At 41.0% G+C, this 17,805-nt stretch overlaps 2 protein-coding genes and 1 non-coding gene across 3 annotated transcripts; 1 reads left to right on the forward strand and 2 right to left on the reverse strand.

Annotated features, from left to right (window-relative positions):
- Positions 1–6,086: 6,086 nt before the first annotated feature.
- Positions 6,087–6,159, reverse strand: Trnaf-gaa (transfer RNA phenylalanine (anticodon GAA)). The gene has a single exon. It is a non-coding gene; the product is annotated as a tRNA-Phe (tRNA).
- Positions 6,160–14,651: 8,492 nt separating this feature from the next.
- On the forward strand, positions 14,652–15,137 carry LOC138005907 (uncharacterized). The gene has a single exon (XM_068852082.1). The coding sequence runs from the start codon at positions 14,652–14,654 to the stop codon at positions 15,135–15,137; it is 486 nt and encodes a 161-aa protein (XP_068708183.1).
- A 1,283-nt stretch (positions 15,138–16,420) lies between these two features.
- On the reverse strand, positions 16,421–17,556 carry LOC138005908 (uncharacterized). Its single transcript, XM_068852083.1, has 2 exons — positions 17,384–17,556; positions 16,421–16,817 (listed from the first exon to the last, which is right to left on the reverse strand). The coding sequence occupies exons 1-2, from the start codon at positions 17,554–17,556 to the stop codon at positions 16,421–16,423; spliced, it is 570 nt and encodes a 189-aa protein (XP_068708184.1).
- Between the last annotated feature and the right edge of the window lie 249 nt (positions 17,557–17,805).

The raw sequence follows: 17,805 nt of genomic DNA on the forward strand, positions 1-17,805 counted from the left end.
AAAAATGGGAAAATTTCTGAGAAAGCACTTTCTACCATAGAAGAGTACATTCCAGGTCTTTTGAAAGAAAATGGGCAACTTTCTATCACAGAAGACCATCAAAGTGAAAGTGAATCAGATCTAGAGCAGTGATCATTATCAAGCTGTTAAGTAATTAGTTTACATTACTTTATTAATCGTTGAAAAGATATATTTTCCGTTCTATTTTGACAATATACTGTTTGTTTGAATCAGGAGAGGATCTAGACATTAGGCCAAGAAGTGTCATTAAAAACCCATGTTTATATTCAACAGTCACCAAATAAAGAATGTGTTCCATATTATATTTACAGAAGAATGACTGTGACTACAGAGGAATTTTAGATAAAAGATAATGGCCCACCCTTAATGACATGCACCAAATTGTTTGACCCTCCCTTTTGTGCTTGCAAGAAAAACCATGGCCCTCCCCATGTTTGCACCAGCCCCCCCCCCCCCCCCTCTAATTTTTGACCGGTCCCTAAGGTACATGTACTTCAGAAAGAAGTCGTTAAAGGAGAAGTGAAGGCTAGAAGTTCAAATTTTTTTGTGTTTTATTATTGTCGAAATATAACGTTCTTTACCCAAAAAAAAACAGGAAAAATCCTTTTTCATCTTGAAAGGCCTTGGATTTGCCCAAAATCCTTGGTTGTTTTTCCAATTTGAACGCCCGCCATTTTGTTTGCTTTTTCTTCCGGTTACTTCCAAAAAAGGAATGTCCACCGCCATGTTGTGACGTCATTGCGCACAAGTAAGCAGCTGGTTTTCCAATTTCGTTCCCAGAGTCTTCTTTCCCCTTGACCAGCGGGTCGGGTTACTAGAGACTCTGGGATAATCCGTTTGGATAAAGTTTTTGATAACACCGCGGCAAAATGAGTGCGCAGGCTTGACCCACGCGCGAGGGACTGGTACCAATTGCATTTACCATAGAAACAACAGCGCGGCAAAACGGTGGCAATTTAAATTCTCTGTGTTTGTTTTCATTTTGCGATGATAAAGACAACCCTACTTTGATAAGGTTTAAATTTTGAAGAGAGCTTCCTGAAAGACTAATCTTCCGTGTGTCTTTTCAAACCAAAAAACTATAGTTCAAACCAGGAGAATTTTTACCTTGCATTCGAGCGCTAGAGCAAAAGGACGAAGTTCGTAATTTTATTAGTCGCGATGGTCTCTGCGTTGGTAAACTTCTGGGAGGAAAACTGTGCACTAAGAAGGAAAACACGGGGTAAACATCTTTGCAAGGGCACAATGATAATTTCTACTGCGAAGATGGCTTCTGTTGCTTCTGTTGAACGAGGAAATTGTCAAATGAATGAAGGGGTAGTTTCTAAAGAAACTGTGGTGCTGCGTCGGTGGGGAAGTAGTATACAAAAATTTGGTCTTATCAACGGAGTTGATAATGTAAATTGGCCACCGTACAGAGATTCTAAAAGCTGACGTTTCGAGCGTTAGCCCTTCGTCAGAGCGAATCGAGGGATTATGGGTTACGTGTAGTTTTTATAGTAGAGTAGGAGCTACGCTATTGGTGGTTAACATGGCAACGTGAAAAATAGGAATATATTAGTTAAATGAAAAGCGTTCGTTAATACCGTGAGGATTAAGGGTGCCGATTTGAAAAATGAATTTTTGTTCCAGATTCTTGCGGCTTTCCATCGTACCTAGATGTAGGGAAAGGCCGCAGATAGCCATGTGTTTTTTGGAGTGGTTAGGCAGATTAAAATGGCGAGCGACTGGCTTAGATGCATCCTTGTCATTCTTCTCAACATCGCGAAGGTGTTCGCGGAATCGGTCACCTAGTCGTCTACCTGTCTCACCAATGTATAATTTATTGCATAACGTGCAGGTTATGCAATAAATGACATTTGCGGAGGTACATGTGAAACGATCGGTGATCTTAACAGATCGCGTAGGTCCCGATATCTTGCTAGTGTTATCAATGAAAAGACAAGTTTTGCATCGTAAGCGCGCGCATTTGAAAGTGCCGGGTTGCTCGTTAGTTTTGAGCGCGCTTCTAACTGAAAAGTTGCCTACGTTTTTGTCGCGTTTGAATGAAATAAGTGGAGGTTGCGAAAAGATTCTACTAGTCTCGGGATCATTTTGGAGTAATTTAAAATTACTAAGAATGATGCTTTTGACTGCGTGATTATGAGGATGGAAAGTGAGGGTGAATGGAATTCTGTCATTCTTATCTTTTTGTGACGTTTGTAGTGATGACTGTCGATCAAATTGTTGGGCGCGATGATGGCCCGCTTTGACCACGGAGACAGGATAGCCACGTTTTTCAAAGAACTGGCACATCTCCTGATTTGCTGGAAAAATCGGAGTCATCACTACATAGACGTCGAAGTCTAAGAAATTGAGAATAAGGAATGGTGTTCTTGACATGTGATGGATGTGACGATGAATACAACAAATAACTGTGTGAATCAGTTGGTTTGTAGTGCACACTGGTGCATAGCACGTTGCCTCTAATAGAAACTTTGATATCTAGGAAAGCCAATGAAGTTTCCGAAATTTCCCAGGTATATTTAAGAGCCGGATGAAAAGAGTTGACGGAGGTTATAAATTGATCGAGTTCTTCTCTGCTGGATGAAATAGCGCCGATGCAGTCGTCGATATAGCGGCCGTAGAGTTCAGGTTTGGGGCCGTTGTACTGATTAAAAAATTGGTGTTCAACATATCCTACAAAAAGATTGGCATAGCTAAGTCCCATTCTTGTGCCCATCGCTACACCATTAATTTGTTTGTAATAGTTGCCGGCGAATGAAAAACAGTTAAGCGTTAAAACTAGTTCGGCAAGGCGGAGGAGCGTTTCCGAGCTAGGTTTTTTGACTGCGTTGATCGAAAAAGTGTTTAAGTGCTTGAAGACCTTCGCTGTTAAGAATGACTGTGTATAGAGATGTAATGTCCATGGTGAAAATAAGTTTGTCTTGGCCGGAGAAATTGAAATCGCGGAAAATTTGTAGTGCGTGTGTACTGTCTTTAATGTATGATGGCAAAGATTTGACGATAGGCGTCATAATCCTGTCTAAGTATCTAGAAATGAGTTCGGTGGGGCAACTACAGGCAGAAACGATAGGGCGACCTGGGTTGTTGGGTTTGTGAATTTTAGGCAAGGAGTAAATACACGAAGTTCTAGGGGTGTTGATGGTGAGATTAGTGGCAGTGTCCGGTAATTCTTGATTAACTATAAGATTTTGAATGGTGTCTTTGACAAGTTTTTGATTTTTGGAAGTGAGATTTTGAGGGATTTTGGCATAAAACGAGGTATCCGAAAGTTGCCGCAAAGCTTCTTTTAGGTAAAGGTCGAACCGCCAAACAACTACCGCGCCGCCTTTGTCGGCCGATTTGACATCTATGTCGTTGCGTTTACTAAGATTTTTAAGCGCCGCCCACTCTTCCGAGGAAAGGTTGGAAAATGTAGTGTTGCGATTGAATTTAAGTTTGTGAATGTCGTGACGCAATTTTTTGGTGAAAAAATCTAAAGAGGCAAATTGTCCCTCTGGGGGAGTCCATTTGGATTTGCGAACTAGAAGTGTTTCAAAAATATCTTTATTAGAAGTGTCCGAATCATCCTCTTTGACGTGAAAAAAGGCTTTTAACCGAACGCGGCGAAGGAATTTTTCAACATCTTGCTTAATAGAAAATTCGTTGGTGCGTTTGGTAATAGGGACAAAATTTGTCAGCTTGTTTCATTGGAATCATTTGAAAGCGAGAAAGAAGTTCTTTTCATGCCCGCATCCCACTCATTCGGCAACTTGGATAAGTCACTTCCCTGCTCTCAATTCTCATATTTTACAACACTAGTTACTTTTCCAAGAGCGAGGCAATAAAATAAAGAAAAGAAGTCTTAAATTAAGAGAGGATCGCAAAAACGTTTTGAAACTAAGTATAAATTTGACTCCAATGCTACTTGGTGTTTCCCTTTTACTTGGCGTTTGGTAATGGTCCATCTTTGAAAATAAATTTTCAGCATTTTTCCTGCAGCTATGACACCACTTTTAGCTACTTTTTTACCTGGCTGGTAACTGTAATTTTTTTCCAGCTTCGTCGATCACCTTGTAGAACCTTGCTGGGATGAGGGTGGGGAGACATGAGAATCATGATCATGAAACATACAAAACATTCACCTGCATGTGTTTGGAAAATACTCAGTTCACTTTTGCATGCATCGCACCAGCAAAATTCCAGCCTAAATTTTGCACTGTGTGTAAACATACTGAGAGAGGAATGTAATCATACATCCAGCAAGACTAGAGGCATTCTGCTTCATACTCTAATATTTTATTATGCACAACTGATCCAGTTTCACTACCCAATGATAGACCCACAATGGCTCTATCTGGACCCACAATGACTCTATCTGATTCATTTCCAACAACAACAACTACAACTACTATGGTATGTGTTACCACAAAACACAATATACAGTACCTCAAATATCTCTCTAATTTTATTGTTGTAAGTACCGTATATTCATTATTAACACTGTTACAAGTAGGAGCATTCTCAGAAGTTAATATCCAAACCCATGCGCAGCAAGAGAAAGACTAGAATAACATACAGCTGTATTAATGAAAGTAAGACAGTTTACTTGAATAAAAAAACCAAATTATATTTGCTCGGTCAAGCATTGACTTAGAAGGTGTGGCAAGTAAATAATTATTGTCCCTTTTCTAGACAATTTTGAAGAGCTGTTTGGAAACCATCTTGTGTTAATCACTGACATGCTCACATCTGTGATGTTTAATTTACAGTAATACTGTTGTCATCATGCTGGATCTCATGCAGGAAAAAATGAGAGATGAATAACCCTGGCATTTTTTCATCACAAAACCAATAAAATATTCAATGCTGAACTCCTTATCAAAATCTGCTTGCCTTGCATGGTTTGACCAGATCAGCACACACAGCAGGAAGAGGTTTAGACTTCAGCACTGGAAGCAGAATAAATGACATGTTTAAGAAACAACAGGAAACTGATCAAAGTAAAACAATAATATTATTAACACTTGCTCATTTTCATGCACAGGTGTGACCTAAGATACTTGGAAAAACATGGAAATCTGTGCCCTATTTGTAAAGATCCCTTTCTAAAAAAAAAAATACAACTAAACTGACTCCCTTAATAAGAGGTTTTGTCTAACAATGCAGATAAAAACAGTTGATCACATCTTGAAAGTAATGACAGTCAAAATGACAGATATCAGCCATATAGCCAGATATCATCACTTTCCACAAGATTTCTTCAGGTCAGATGACTGGGGCAATGAAATCAACAGAAATCTAGAGATCAATTAAATTTAATGAATAATCATACCACAACCTAGTGTGTCCGGCAAAGCAACACATAGCTGGAAAAGAGAGAGCATCACCATCTACCAGGCAAACCATTGGTCTTGCTGTGGGCAATCAGGTCTAAACCATGAAACAGCGAAACACCGAAACAAATTGCAAAACACTAAAACACCATGTATGTCCCCACAATACATTGAATACTAACCGGCAAAGGTTGGATTTGAGATTAAATATCGTTGTAGGCCTAATTAAGCCTAAAACATTATTGCTCTAATTCACTGAGAGTAAGATTAGGATTCAGATTAAGACTGAGGTTAGGAGCAATAACTTTTTAGGCCTAATTAGACCTAAAACGATGTTTAATCTCAAATCCAACCTTTGTCGGTTAGTATTCAATGTATGGTGGGGTCACAGATGGTGTTTTGGTGCTTCGTTTCGCCGTTTCGTTGTTTAGTAATGTCCAACCAAGTCACAGAAAAATCCATGGCTCTCGTATCACATGTCAGAGGTTAAAACTTCTGTTGTGTCAAAACCCTTGGCGTTTTTAGAGGAATATTAAGCGAAAAACATTAAACGAAAAATGTTGTCAGTTTAAAATTTACATCTTTTAGGTCTTCAACGGTGTGACCGAAACATGAGCAAACATGCATGGTTTGGCGAAGATAACTTTCATGGAAACGACATAAACAAATAAGTATTTAAGTGAAGCTATGATCTTCGCAGTTATGAACGCAATTTTTACAATTGCGTAGAGAAGCCTGAAAAATTCAGGACTTCAACGGGGTTTGAACCCGTGACCTCGCGATTTCGGTGCGACGCTCTAACCAACTGAGCTATGAAGCCACTGACGTTGGGAGCTGGTCATTTGTGGGTTCTAATGGTCCCGTGAGGAATGAATCAATGATGAAATGGAATATGAAATGAATCATATATGAACTGCGGATATGAAATCAAGTGAAGCTATGATCTTCGCAGTTATGAACGCAATTTTTACAATTGCGTAGAGAAGCCTGAAAAATTCAGGACTTCAACGGGGTTTGATTCACCTTTCTCTTGAGTTATTATAATACTTCTTTCTGAAGTACATGTACCTTAACATACCACTACATAAGGAGTTTTTTTCCGTAATTGCTCAGCCCACAGTATGAATTACAGTGGCGATTTTATTATTTGCTTATTGAAGCCACAGTGATCAAGTGTTTGAGACTTCAAAGGTTGGTTGACTGTATCAGTTCTGGCCCCAGTTGTTTGCATTTGAAGGGTGGATAGTGCTATCCACTGGATAAATCACTATCTACTGGAAAACTCAATTGGTTTTGGTAGTGTTTATCTGCTGGATAGTGATTTATCTGGCCCCAGTTGTTCTGAAGGTGGATAACACTGTCTACCGGACAAATGACTATACACTGGAAAGTGCAGTTGGTTCCGCTATTACTTTATCCACTGGATAGTGATTTATCCGGCTGATAGTGCTATCCATCATTTGAACGACTGGGGCCTTGTGGGTAGCACTATCCACTTTTTGAACAACTGAGGCCAGATCTTTATCCAACCTCTCTTCTCTGCCTCCTTTGTCATTGAGGACAAAGGAGGCAGAGAAAAGAGACCCTGGGAACGAGGTTGGTTTTAATCATCTCTCAGTTTTCTCGAACTTTAATCCATGTTGCCTCTCTATATGTACCCACATACAACTTAATACTGACAAATGTTTGATAGACTTTGTTAAAAAATTCTGTGATTGGTTAGCATCCCATTTAATGGAAGGGACAAAGTTTTTACTGCTTAACCCACGGACACCTCAAACGCCCTAGGATGACCACAGTTGACGAATAGAATCACCCTGGCATTAGACAGAGTAAAATCTGTCAAGTCTCACTCCCAGGGGTCAATGGGTTAAAGGGGATCAGTGATACCCCTTGTTACTCTACAGAAAACAGAGCTAAGTGCTGCCATCAATGAACTACCGGGCTCATTTAGTTTCATTATCTAGACACAGACTTTATGCTTTTACAGTGTGTTTGGGAGCAACTTTACAGCAGCCTAAGTTTCTGATAAATTTTAACAATTTTGTGAAACAAAAGGAGAGGGTAGCATTGCAGACTGCAGTATTTCTAGTCACTTGAGAACGTATTCCACACATCCCCTCAATTTAAATTTTGTCTGTTGATGATTAAGTTGTCAGTAAATTATACTGTCTATTTTGAAGTCAGAGTGACTTATTCATGGTGGTATGTACAGTTGTCAACAGTTTCTAATGAAATTTATTTTTTATGCCAACAAAAGAAATGTTTAGGTTCAAGGTTTGCACGCTCTGCACGTGCATTTTTCATTTTTGTCTCCTTCTTTGCCGTCGTCTGCAAAACAGCACGTCAGCACTTGGAGATAAATTTTCATTTTCTCCCCTAAATTAAGCGCCGCTCATAACGGTTTCATTCCTGAGGGACTGCTACACCTTTGTCATATTAAAAAGCTTGGAAGAGTCTCGAAGTGATTGCAATAACGCGAATTTATGTTTTTAGATGACGTTCTCGTTGCCGTTCCGGTCGTCGTTGCTAAAGCTCCCTATTCTGTTATCGTACGTGTGAGCAGTCTCAACATAGTACTCCGCTTTCGTCGTCGTTAATACACATTATAAGTTTATGGCAGAACTTGAACCATATTCTTTCGAACCAATGCGAGAACGTTCAGGTTCCGAGGAACAGGAAGCAACCGAAAGGGAAGACTAAAGAAGGGGAAATACGACTTGGTGCAGCTGTGAGTTTTGCTTGAACTGGGAGGCCGGGACAGCAAGGAAAGGAATGCATCTGCTCCCACGAGACAGAGGAGCTATGAACAAAATCTCAGTTGAGTTGATTGTATTTCAAAAGGCACTAAAAACAACTTGATTACTACGAGATTCTGTTGGCTGCTATTGTTTTGTCTGTCATTTCGATGCAATTTGAGAAACTATAGCTTACAGCTCTTAACTATTAACAGATATGCCGGCCGATCGAGCTATTCGTTGTGTAACGCAGCATTCTAGCTTTTCGACCGTGTGTTTGCAAAGAAAATTGCTACAAACTGCCATAGTGGGGTCTGAGTCAAGCACGTGGATTGTGAGCGCTTCGATTAATGAACAACATGTATGTAAACACATAAGCTCCTCTGTTCGTGGTTTTGCGAATTTTCAAACTTTAATTAAACATCTTTATGATCGTTGTCGAGTTTATAAAACCCAGCTTGAAGTGCGAAGGCTATTCACGAAATGACGTGCCCCAGTTGCTTGCAAAAACAACTTTTCGGTTCACTTCTATGGCGCTGGGTTTCCCACTAAAATCTCCCGACTAAAGAAAACATAGCTTACTCACTGGGTGTAAATGAAATCGATGGAGTCGCAAAGTTATCCTCAATTACATGCAATCATCTCATCGACCGCTGTGGCTAAGACACCTTCAAAACAGCAGGGTTCGAAATGATCCGAACAGATGTGACAGTGCTGGATATTTGGCAAGTTTTTTCTTCTAAATTCGGATGATCTATTCCTTGAGAAGGACTTCATTTTAAACAGGGAAACGATGAGAGTTCTACTAGAACAGCCCACAATAGCGCACTGAACCATTTTTCAAGTTTCCCGTGTTCAAGCAAGTGTGCGCATTGACGTCACGCTTAGCGCCCTGCTATAGTACAACCAAAATGGCGGACTTCCATCGAGTGATCAATACGGATCTTTCAGGCCTCATAAAAACGTAAAATTGTAAGGAACCCCTCAAATACTCGATTATTTCCTTTAACTAAGTCAGGTACTACAAATTTGGCGAAGGAAAAAATATTTCATTTTTATCTTCAGTTCTCCTTTAATTACTCAAGAGAATGGTGTCATTTTTGTAACTGACTTTTAAGTGCTACAAGTAATAGAGGATGGTCAAGCTTTATATTAGATCTTTTTTTTTTTAATTTCATCATAAACGTTACGCTAAATATTTGCATATCAAACAAAGTCAACAACTGAAGTTTCCATTTTTTTCTAAGTTCCTAAAATGTAAGCCAAGTTCCATTGGATGTGAGTTGTACATCTCACTTCATTGATTTGATTCTCTATATCTGATCTGGCCTCTTCTTCCAATGGAGGTTGAGAACAGTACCGTATAATGAACCCAAATGAAATGCGAGTAAAATTTTCAACCTACCGAAAGGATTGCTTTGCATGCCAGAGAGACAATAATAGTTTATTACTTATTAGGCGCAAATTAACATCTGAATATGATCAAATGCGCCTTACAACTAAAACTACTCCTAATAATTACAATAAAATATAATTAAGAATACTTGAAATTAATAACTTTAAAAGTAGTCAATCTAACAATAACAGGCAAAAGCCTTCCTAAATAAATAAGTCTTTATAGTTCGTTTAAAAACCAAAAAGTCATCGATGTCTCTAACACTCGCAGGCAGGCTGTTCCACAATACAGGGGCAGCTGTTTGGAATGATCTGTCTCCCAGAGTTTTCTTTGTTTTCTTTATGGGCAACTGTAATAGTAGTTCTTTAGAAGAACGAAGCTGGTACTTACATTTATCCTTTAATCGAACCAGATTACAGATATAGGACGGCGCCAGTTGATAAATTGCTTTAAACGTCAAAACTAATATTTTGAACTCGATACGGTAAGTAACGGGTAGCCAGTGCAAAGAAAATAAGTCGGGTGTAATATGATTAAACCTCGGAGTTGAACATACGAGCCGGGCAGCACTATTTTGGATGCGTTGTAACTTACTTATGTGTATCGCGGGAACTTTATAAAGAAGACTATTACAATAGTCTAAGCGGCCAATAACAATGGAGTGAACAAGCGTATGTGCGGCATCGATGGTGAGGTACTTTCTGATCCGCCTTATATTGTAAATATGAAAAGACGCAGCTTTACATATCTTATTAATGTGTGGAATCATACTCAGGTTCTGGTCAAACCATGATCCTAAGTTCCTAACTGAAGTTACGGGAACTATACTGCTCTCACCAACGGTAAGACCATCAATGTTCACTTTAGTCAGTTGCTTTCTGGTGCCTATAATCATGAACTCCGTCTTACTATCATTCATGCGTAGTTTGTCCTTGATCATCCACGATCGTATAGCCTGTATGCACTGCTCCATTGCTTCAACTGCGTCATTTTGCGAACAAGCCAAGTCAGGATTGAATGAAAGATACAGCTGAGTATCATCTGCGTATGCGTGCGATTGTGGTAGATAATTCTTAATAACCTCAAAAAGCTTACTGGCATAGATAGTAAATAGCAATGGCCCTAAGCATGATCCTTGAGGAACACCACATTGCAATTTGAAATTCTCCGATAATTTTTGGTCAAAAGACACGCGCTGAGATCTATTGAGAAGGTAGGATGCAAACCACTGCAATGCTGATCCCCTGACTCCAAAGCTCGTACTGAGGCGATTCAATAACACTCCATGGTCAACTGTGTCGAACGCTGCACTCAAATCCAGCATCACAAGAAGAGTCACTCGTTGAGAATCCAAGTTCATTAGGATGTCATTTTGCACTTTTAAAAGTGCAGTCTCAGTGCTGTGACACTTTCGATACGCTGACTGGAATGGAGGATATAAGCCATGTGATGTCAAATGCGCATGCGTTTGATCGAAGACGGCACGTTCCGTTAACTTTGAAATGTACTGCAAATTAGACACAGGTCTAAGGTTAGTAAACTCTGAAATCACGCCAGACTTTTTGAGTAGAGGGGAAACTAACCCCTCCTTACAGCACTCAGGAAAATCCCCAGATGTAAGGGAACAGTTAATTATGCGTGTAATAACCGGCAGTAAAACATCGAGACAGGAGACCACAAGCGATGTTGGAGCTGGATCAAGTGGACAAGACTTTTTTGCAGATTGTCGGACAAGCGTCTGGACTTCGTCCTCACTGACAGGATGAAAAGCATACAGTGCCTTTTCCGGGCCAACCTCTGGATCCTCCGGTAAGACCATGTTTGCACAAGAGTTGGCGGCCTTGTCAATATCCGAGCGGATGGATTCTATTTTGCGGATAAAGAATTTTCCGATATCATTCACAAGAACAGATTTATCCTCATAGTCAGGAAAAGACGGTACTTCCTTCTTAGCCAGCAACTTCTTGGCTGCCCTAAATAACTTCCCTTGATCCACAATATTCTCCGCAATAAAGTTAGTATAGAAGTCCTTTTTTGCAGCATTCATCATGTAAGTTACACGGTTTCTTTGCGCTTTAAAAACATGAAGGTCTTCTTGTCGGCCAGTCTTCCGCCACCGCCTTTCCGCTTTCCTCCGAAGACGTTTAGCAGCCCCTATTTCAGCGGTGTACCAGGGAACAGAAGGGCGTGCATTCACAGTCTTAGATTTCAGTGGAGCATGACAGTCGATCAGCATGCACAGAGTGGAATTATAGTCCTTAGCAAGTTTGTCAACACCATATACAGGTGTTTCCGTTGTCAAAGGTGGTTGACATAAAGAGGACATCTCCAAGTCATGCTTAAACAACTCCATGTCTATTGATCGATATTTCCTGTAAGTGACCCGCTTTTTTACCGCAGGCGGTTTCTTTGGGATCAACTTGCAACAGACTGACGCATGATCTGAAATAAACCGGTCAACTATAGGTGGAGCTGCTAAAACGGTCTCAGAGCAACGGCTGATTATAAGGTCGAGGGTGTGGCCCTCCTTGTGAGTGCTGCCCTTCACATGCTGTTGAAGCCCGAATGACTCGAGCAGACCTGCAAATTTTATAGCATCAGGGTCATGCGGATCATCAACGTGGATATTAAAGTCTCCAGCGAATAAAAGTTGCTCTTTAGTCAGAAGAACTGATTCGAGATAATCTGAAAATTCCCTGAAGAAGACAGTTGTTGGGACCTTGTGTTTATCAGAATATGGTGGTCGATAGATTATAACCAAACGAATACAGTTACTGACCGTAGTCACAGTCCACTCCGAGAATTCAAAGGAGCTCTTCTCACCTGCTTCAACTTCCTTAACACGCAAGGAGTCACGGTAAATGAGACCCGTTCCGCCACTACACCGACCCTCCCGTGGGTGGTCTAACAAATTATACCCGTCCGGGTTCAACTCAGCTCTTACAGCAGCATCATTCTCCGTAAGCCAGGTTTCCGTTATTGCATAAAGGTCAGCTTTGCAATCGCATAGGTAGTCCAAAAGCACCGCTGACTTATTCCTCACTGACCTGGCGTTTAATAAGCACAAGGACAGAGAACCCAGCCCGCGAGAACTTAAATACAAAGAGCGTCCAAAACATTGTACATACTTTAGGTTCAAAGAGTTACGTGTCGATCTATTTTCTAGCCTTGTGTCAGCACGCATCGTCACAATTGTTGGTATTTGGCTGCGTTCTACCGGACCAGGATTCAACTTGAAAATTAGTTCACCGCTTATCGTGAGACGGAATGTCGCGCACGAATTCGCGTAGTAGGCGCATGACCGCCTGTGTCTTCTGATCCTCGGTTTGCGTTTGTCGACATACTTTCGCACATCAGACGAACATACATTAGGCAAATCAATCGTACTGTAGTTAACACATCGTATTCCTGATAACAGTAGGTAATTGCATCTATTGTCAGGCAAGCAAACAGATGGCATATCTATCGCCCTGTAGTTAACACATCGCCATCCAGATAACAATAAGTAATGGCATCCATTGTTAGGTAGGTAATTGCATCTATTGTCAGGCAAGCAAACAGATAACAAATCTATCACACTGTAGTTGACACATCGCCATCCAGATGACAAAAAGTATTTGCATCCATTATTAGGAAGGCAAATGGCGTTCGCTAGATTTCCAAAATACAGCGAAGGCGAATCTGTTAAAGACAGCCTTTTCTCGGACCAAACACGATCTTGGGAAACCACAGCAACCACAGTTATTCCATGCTGAGTTAGAAAACATTCTTCGTGGTTATTCACGCTAAAAAAGAACCCTGGTAGGAGCAAATAAAATGAAACGACGGAGAGAACAAAAACGTGTCCGACCTTCATCACTGACGAGAACAAAGAGAGACGGGCCTTCCACGATATTTTCAAAGCGTTCAACAGCACTGTCACAAGCCAAACGAGTTCTCTTTGCATCAGAGACTCTTTCTCTATCCAAAAACTCATCTACTAAAACTCATCTACTAAAGGTTCTCGCACCTTTCCAGGACACTCATATGTACGTAAGTAACTATATGAGAAGATCTTATGGATTCACAATTTGAAGACTCGGTATGACTACACTTTAAAGAAATAATTTAATTACTCAGTGAGAGGCGATTTTAATAGATTCTCACTCTTTGCTTTGGCTCCAAACTAATCAACGAACCAATCCAAACAATCATTAACAATCATACGGTGCTCTGTGAAACCCCTTGCGTCTCGCGGAAGTCGCTTCGTGAGGTCGCTTCTTGACCGAAATCGGTTGCAGCCTTTCAATCAATCAATAACTTTATCCAAACGGATTATCCCAGAGTCTCTCGTAACCCGACCCGCTGGTCAAGGGGAACGAAGACTCTGGGAACGAGATTGCACCAAAACGACCCCCCACCAAAACTCGTTGGATATATCCATCAGTGAGAAATAAGTCGGTGACCTACCCTTTTTATTTCTTTGTTGGAAATCTCCCTAAATTCTTTAACTTCTTAGAGAGTATGACAAAAGTTATCAAGTAGAACTTAAGGAGGGCAGGGAAAGAACATTCAATAATGACTGCAAATATTATAAATTTTCCTATTCAAGTTGAAATGAGTATTCTTTAATTTTAATGCTGAAGTTGTATTAGTAAAATTTCATGGGAAATGTGTATTCATTTATTGGCTATTATCTTTCAAGCGAGGTAGACAAAATAATTGGTGCAGTCTGGGAGGTAATTTTCTCTTGTAGCTTAAGCTTTAACAATATTTACCATGTCAATAATACCTTCGTTTATCTGATCATAATTCCATTCAAATTATTTACCAGAAATTAACACAATTCTCTTATCTTTCTTAATGTGAGATCCTTAAATGCTTGGTACAGTTTTGGAGTGATGGCCTTGCCGAATCTTAATGCTTCTGTACTAGCCTGCACAGAGTGACCACATCAAAGCCATTTTGAAAATTTTTTTTTCAAACGAGTGCATTTTCCCTGCTTGGCCCCTCTGAATGCGAGATATTTAAATGCTTGGTACAGTTTGCGAGTGATGGCTTTATTTCCACCTTTACAATATTTAATTGTACAACTAAAGACAATTAAAGCCCACATAAACCTTTTGTTTAACTTTAATTTTTCCGTAGAGACATTGGAAGGCTAGTGTTCGTCCTGTGCTGACTGCTCTAAAGCTCATCATGGCGGTGGAGTCTCAGTTGGATGCCATTGGTAACCAGTTGGCTGAACTATCACTTTCTTCGATGGTCGATGGTAGTCTTTGTAGATTTGACAAACCACTTTTTCGAGTATTGCGACCTGACGAGAATCCTCTTGTGGGAATTGTGGCAAAAAATCCCCTTGCTACCAAAACTGTCCTATCACATGTTAACTGTGGAAGTCGGCAAAACTATGCATCGCAGTACATTTCAGCAACAACGTCTCTTGCCGTTGCAGAACATTATAAAGCAGTGAAAGAGAAGCAAGGTCTCACTGGTTTACGAATTGCCGAGATTGACCTCGACGCTTTGCCAAAGAGCTGCCCTTTGGATATTGTTGATTTGACGAGCAAAGAAAATCGAGACAAATATTTAGGAAATGCTGTCTGTAAGAACTTCGCCAAGGCCTCTTGGGAGGTGCTTCTGAAATGCGATGTGCCAATCCCGTTCCACGTTATAAGTCGTTGAAAGACAATGGAGAATTTTAGAAACAATTCATGAAATGCAAATAAGGTATGGGATATCGCTGTGGCTTGGGACAAGCTCAAACCAGACGAAGAGCCCGGAGGATGCGCTCCAAAAATCCGGATTCCTCGCGGGGTGCCGGGAGGGCGGGTCGCTAGATCTGATCTAAACGGCGGCCTAGAGTAGAGTGTAAGGGGCGGACCCAACGTGGACCTTTATATTCATAATTTACAAGTCCCCAGGGCATATTATTAACATATGCAAATGACTTAGCATAGTATAATATTCTGCCCTGGGTATTGTTATTCATGAAATGTAAATAAGGTATGGGAAATCGCTCTGGCTTTCCCCAAGCCCTGCGCTGACTTTTGTGACAGTCAGACCAAGCATACACCCAGTGCAAAAAAAAAATTGTCGTTGGCTCTGAAAGAGATCTGCTATATTAGAGCAAGTAGACAATAACTTAACTACCAAGCATGCCACCCTTATTCTTTGTTAAGGAAAAGTTATTAAGATCTAACTCCATCTATTGGCCTCTCTTCCAATCCTTATCCAAAACACCGGAAACAAATTGTACTGCCACAGGAAACCTACTTCTGGCGCAATCCATTAAATAAATCAGATACTAAAGACGGAGATAACTTGGTTGAATTACTAGAATACTGGAAAAAAACCCTCCAGATTATTAAGACGCATGTAGACTTGGCTGCAGCTCCTGCTGGACTTACAACCTGTTTTGGCTTAATATAATGTAGAGCTGTCCTGCCGTTTTTTCCAGCCAACATGATCCATAATCTCACGAAAGGAGACCTCAGCAAGAGCTAACGAAATCGCCGCTCCGCTTCGAAAACCATGAAGAGTATAACGATCACTGGTTAATTTACCACGAACAGGTTCTGCATATGTATACTCATTCAATCTAGCCTGGGCTGCCTGTGGCTCTACAGCGTTAAAAGAAATTTTTCCCTCTTTCGTTTCAGAACTAAAGAGATACCCTGGCTGTAATTCTATTTTGAGGAGCCTACAAATATTGAAATACATTTCCAGACCTTTAACAGGGCATGTAACTGCATTCTCACCCCTTCTAAAAACAAAAACAGGAGCATCGCCCGATCTTAAGGATTTAGTCCAAATATGGTTAATCAAAAATCCTAAATTGTCTGGAAAACGCAGATAATATCAACCGCTTTTAAGCCTAACAAAATTGGCAGCCCGATCTGCTGCAAAAAAACAGGGACTTGAAAACGGCTTGATTCCTCGCGAGGATATAAATCTTAGATGGCTCGCTACTTGGACACTCCAATCCGCACATGAATGAATTCTGATATCACAGCCAAGTCACCAACGAAAAAAGGCTCTGCCTGGCGCGGAACCACCCTTGCCTTCAACTGTTCCTCTCTAACATTTGCCAGATACTGTTTGACTGAACGATCTGCAGCCGGGTTACCAATCCCCATGAGGGGCTGCCACTCAGCACCTCTCCCATTTTCTGCGAAAATTGATCTCAATTTGCCTATAAGAGAATCTACTGTTCCATGAGCAAGACGTAAAGAGCTTTGACAGGGCGCCCGCCCCTGGCAATCCGGTTGATGGACGCGTGTTCGTCCTCCACCATCTTTCCATACCAGGAAAGCAACCACGTCTGTCGGCAGAGCTGTGGCGATAGATTTCGGCGAGGACAGACTGAATAAGAAATTGGACAGCAAACCTCGCCTGCCTTGCCACACAGGTCTATTTCTCACACAGTCCTCCCTCTCACTCTTTTGTTTTTTGTTTTTTATTTCCGGCCAGGGAAGATGAAAATGTTGCATACGCCACTTGCCACCCAGGCCTAATCGCCACACAGGTCTTATCACCACCCAGGACTATTTTCACAGGTCTATTTTGTCACAGGTTTATTCGTCATATAGGACCATTGTATGCATTGTTACCACACAGGACTATTTCATTCAAAGATACAAAGGACAAAATATGCACGCCTCATCTGCCACAAAGGACTATCTTCCACACAGGGTTATTGCATGCTTTAAGGCCACACAGGACTTTACAAAGCGCTAACGAGCCACAAAGGTGAGAACAAACCCGAGCACAACAGAAACTACTACCGCCATGAGAACCGAGGCGAAATGAACTGTGACAACCAAAATAAAGTAAACACCACTAAGAAAACCACGGAAAAAAAAAGAAAAGGAACACGTGTACTTAACCAACTAAAAACAGGCTAGGGATTAAAAATTCGGAACAGTTACCTCAGGTGGTGCGTTCTCGCAACGTTGTCGGCGGCCGCGGGAGGCCGGTTTTCTACCTCAGCTACTGGAGCTGCAAGGACAGGTTCCGGAGCTGGAACTGCTGGAGCTGGAGCGACATTAACAACATCTTGAACTTGGTTTGGCAGCGGAGGAGCAGGCACTTGTTCAGCCATGAAGCGAGGGAAAAACTGGTTTTGGAGCGCCAGCTAAGTCGCTAGATCTGATCTAAACGGCGGCCTAGAGTATAGTGCAAGGGGCGGGCCCAACGTGGACCTTTATATTCATAATTTACAAGTCAACAGGGCATATTAATATTAACATATGCAAATGAATTAGCATAGCAATCAAAACAGTGCTTATAATGAACATGTCTCTAATATCACGTCTACCTGTATGGCTAGACTATGCTAAATTAACATGGT

This window comes from Montipora foliosa, chromosome 6 (genome assembly GCF_036669935.1).
Source record: "Montipora foliosa isolate CH-2021 chromosome 6, ASM3666993v2, whole genome shotgun sequence".
Classification (NCBI taxonomy): Eukaryota; Metazoa; Cnidaria; class Anthozoa; order Scleractinia; family Acroporidae; genus Montipora; species Montipora foliosa.